This window comes from Chaetura pelagica, unplaced genomic scaffold (assembly GCF_000747805.2).
Source record: "Chaetura pelagica isolate M959 unplaced genomic scaffold, ChaPel_1.0 scaffold2093, whole genome shotgun sequence".
Classification (NCBI taxonomy): domain Eukaryota; kingdom Metazoa; phylum Chordata; class Aves; order Apodiformes; family Apodidae; genus Chaetura; species Chaetura pelagica.
In genome coordinates, this window is record NW_009952863.1 from 1,727 (window position 1) to 2,343 (window position 617).

At 62.2% G+C, this 617-nt stretch overlaps 2 protein-coding genes across 2 annotated transcripts in view; one reads left to right on the plus strand and one right to left on the minus strand.

The window, feature by feature from the left end:
- The window catches only part of MCRS1 (microspherule protein 1), a gene marked incomplete at its 5' end in the record, with an annotated part of 1,768 nt that extends 1,722 nt beyond the window's left edge, over positions 1-46 (plus strand). Inside the window, one exon of the mRNA XM_009995179.1 lies at positions 39-46. Within this exon, the coding sequence (XP_009993481.1) occupies positions 39-46 (8 nt within the window). The remainder of the gene's footprint in view (positions 1-38) is intronic.
- Positions 47-537: 491 nt separating this feature from the next.
- Positions 538-617, minus strand: part of SPATS2 (spermatogenesis associated, serine-rich 2) — a 29,388-nt gene continuing 29,308 nt past the window's right edge. Inside the window, exon 13 of the mRNA XM_009995180.1 lies at positions 538-612. Coding sequence (XP_009993482.1) covers positions 538-612 — 75 coding nt within the window. The remainder of the gene's footprint in view (positions 613-617) is intronic.

The window sequence follows — 617 nt, forward strand, 5'->3', positions numbered from 1 at the left end:
GGGGGGAGCAAATCCTGGGACCCCCCAGGCCTCTCCAGAGCCATGAATTCCCTGGTGGCAGCAAGGAGGGACAGTGACAACCTCCCCCAGTGCCACTCAGGAATGGCCTCTGCTAATTGCTTGTGCTGGAGAGTTAATGGGGGGGGGTGAGCAAAAAACAGAGACACCCCCCCCCAACATAAAACCAGGGCAGAGCCCAGAGTGTGTGTGTGGGTGGCAGCTCCCTGCCTGTCCCCCCAGGAGGGGACACCCCAGCCCTGTGTCCTTGCTCGGGTCAGGCTGGTGCCCCCAAATCCCACAGCCCAGGGGGGGATCCTGGAGGGGGGAGGAGGAGGGAAGAGGCACCAGGAGAGGAGGGGGGAGATCGGGACCTGCTTCTGGGGGGTGAGAAGACCCCAAAGCAAAGAACAGGGGGGAGAGAAGGAAAAAAAAAACAACAAAACCCAACCCCAAAGAATGGCACGAGAAGTGAGGGGTGTAAACTTTTCCTTGGTGAGTTTCCCAGCCGGGAGCTGCTCCAGCCCGGCCTTCCCAGCCTCAGGAATTCGCTCCCTCCTGCCGACTGGCTCTGGGCTTCCTCGGGGGGAGCCCCCGGGGGTCTGTGCCGATGGAGGGGG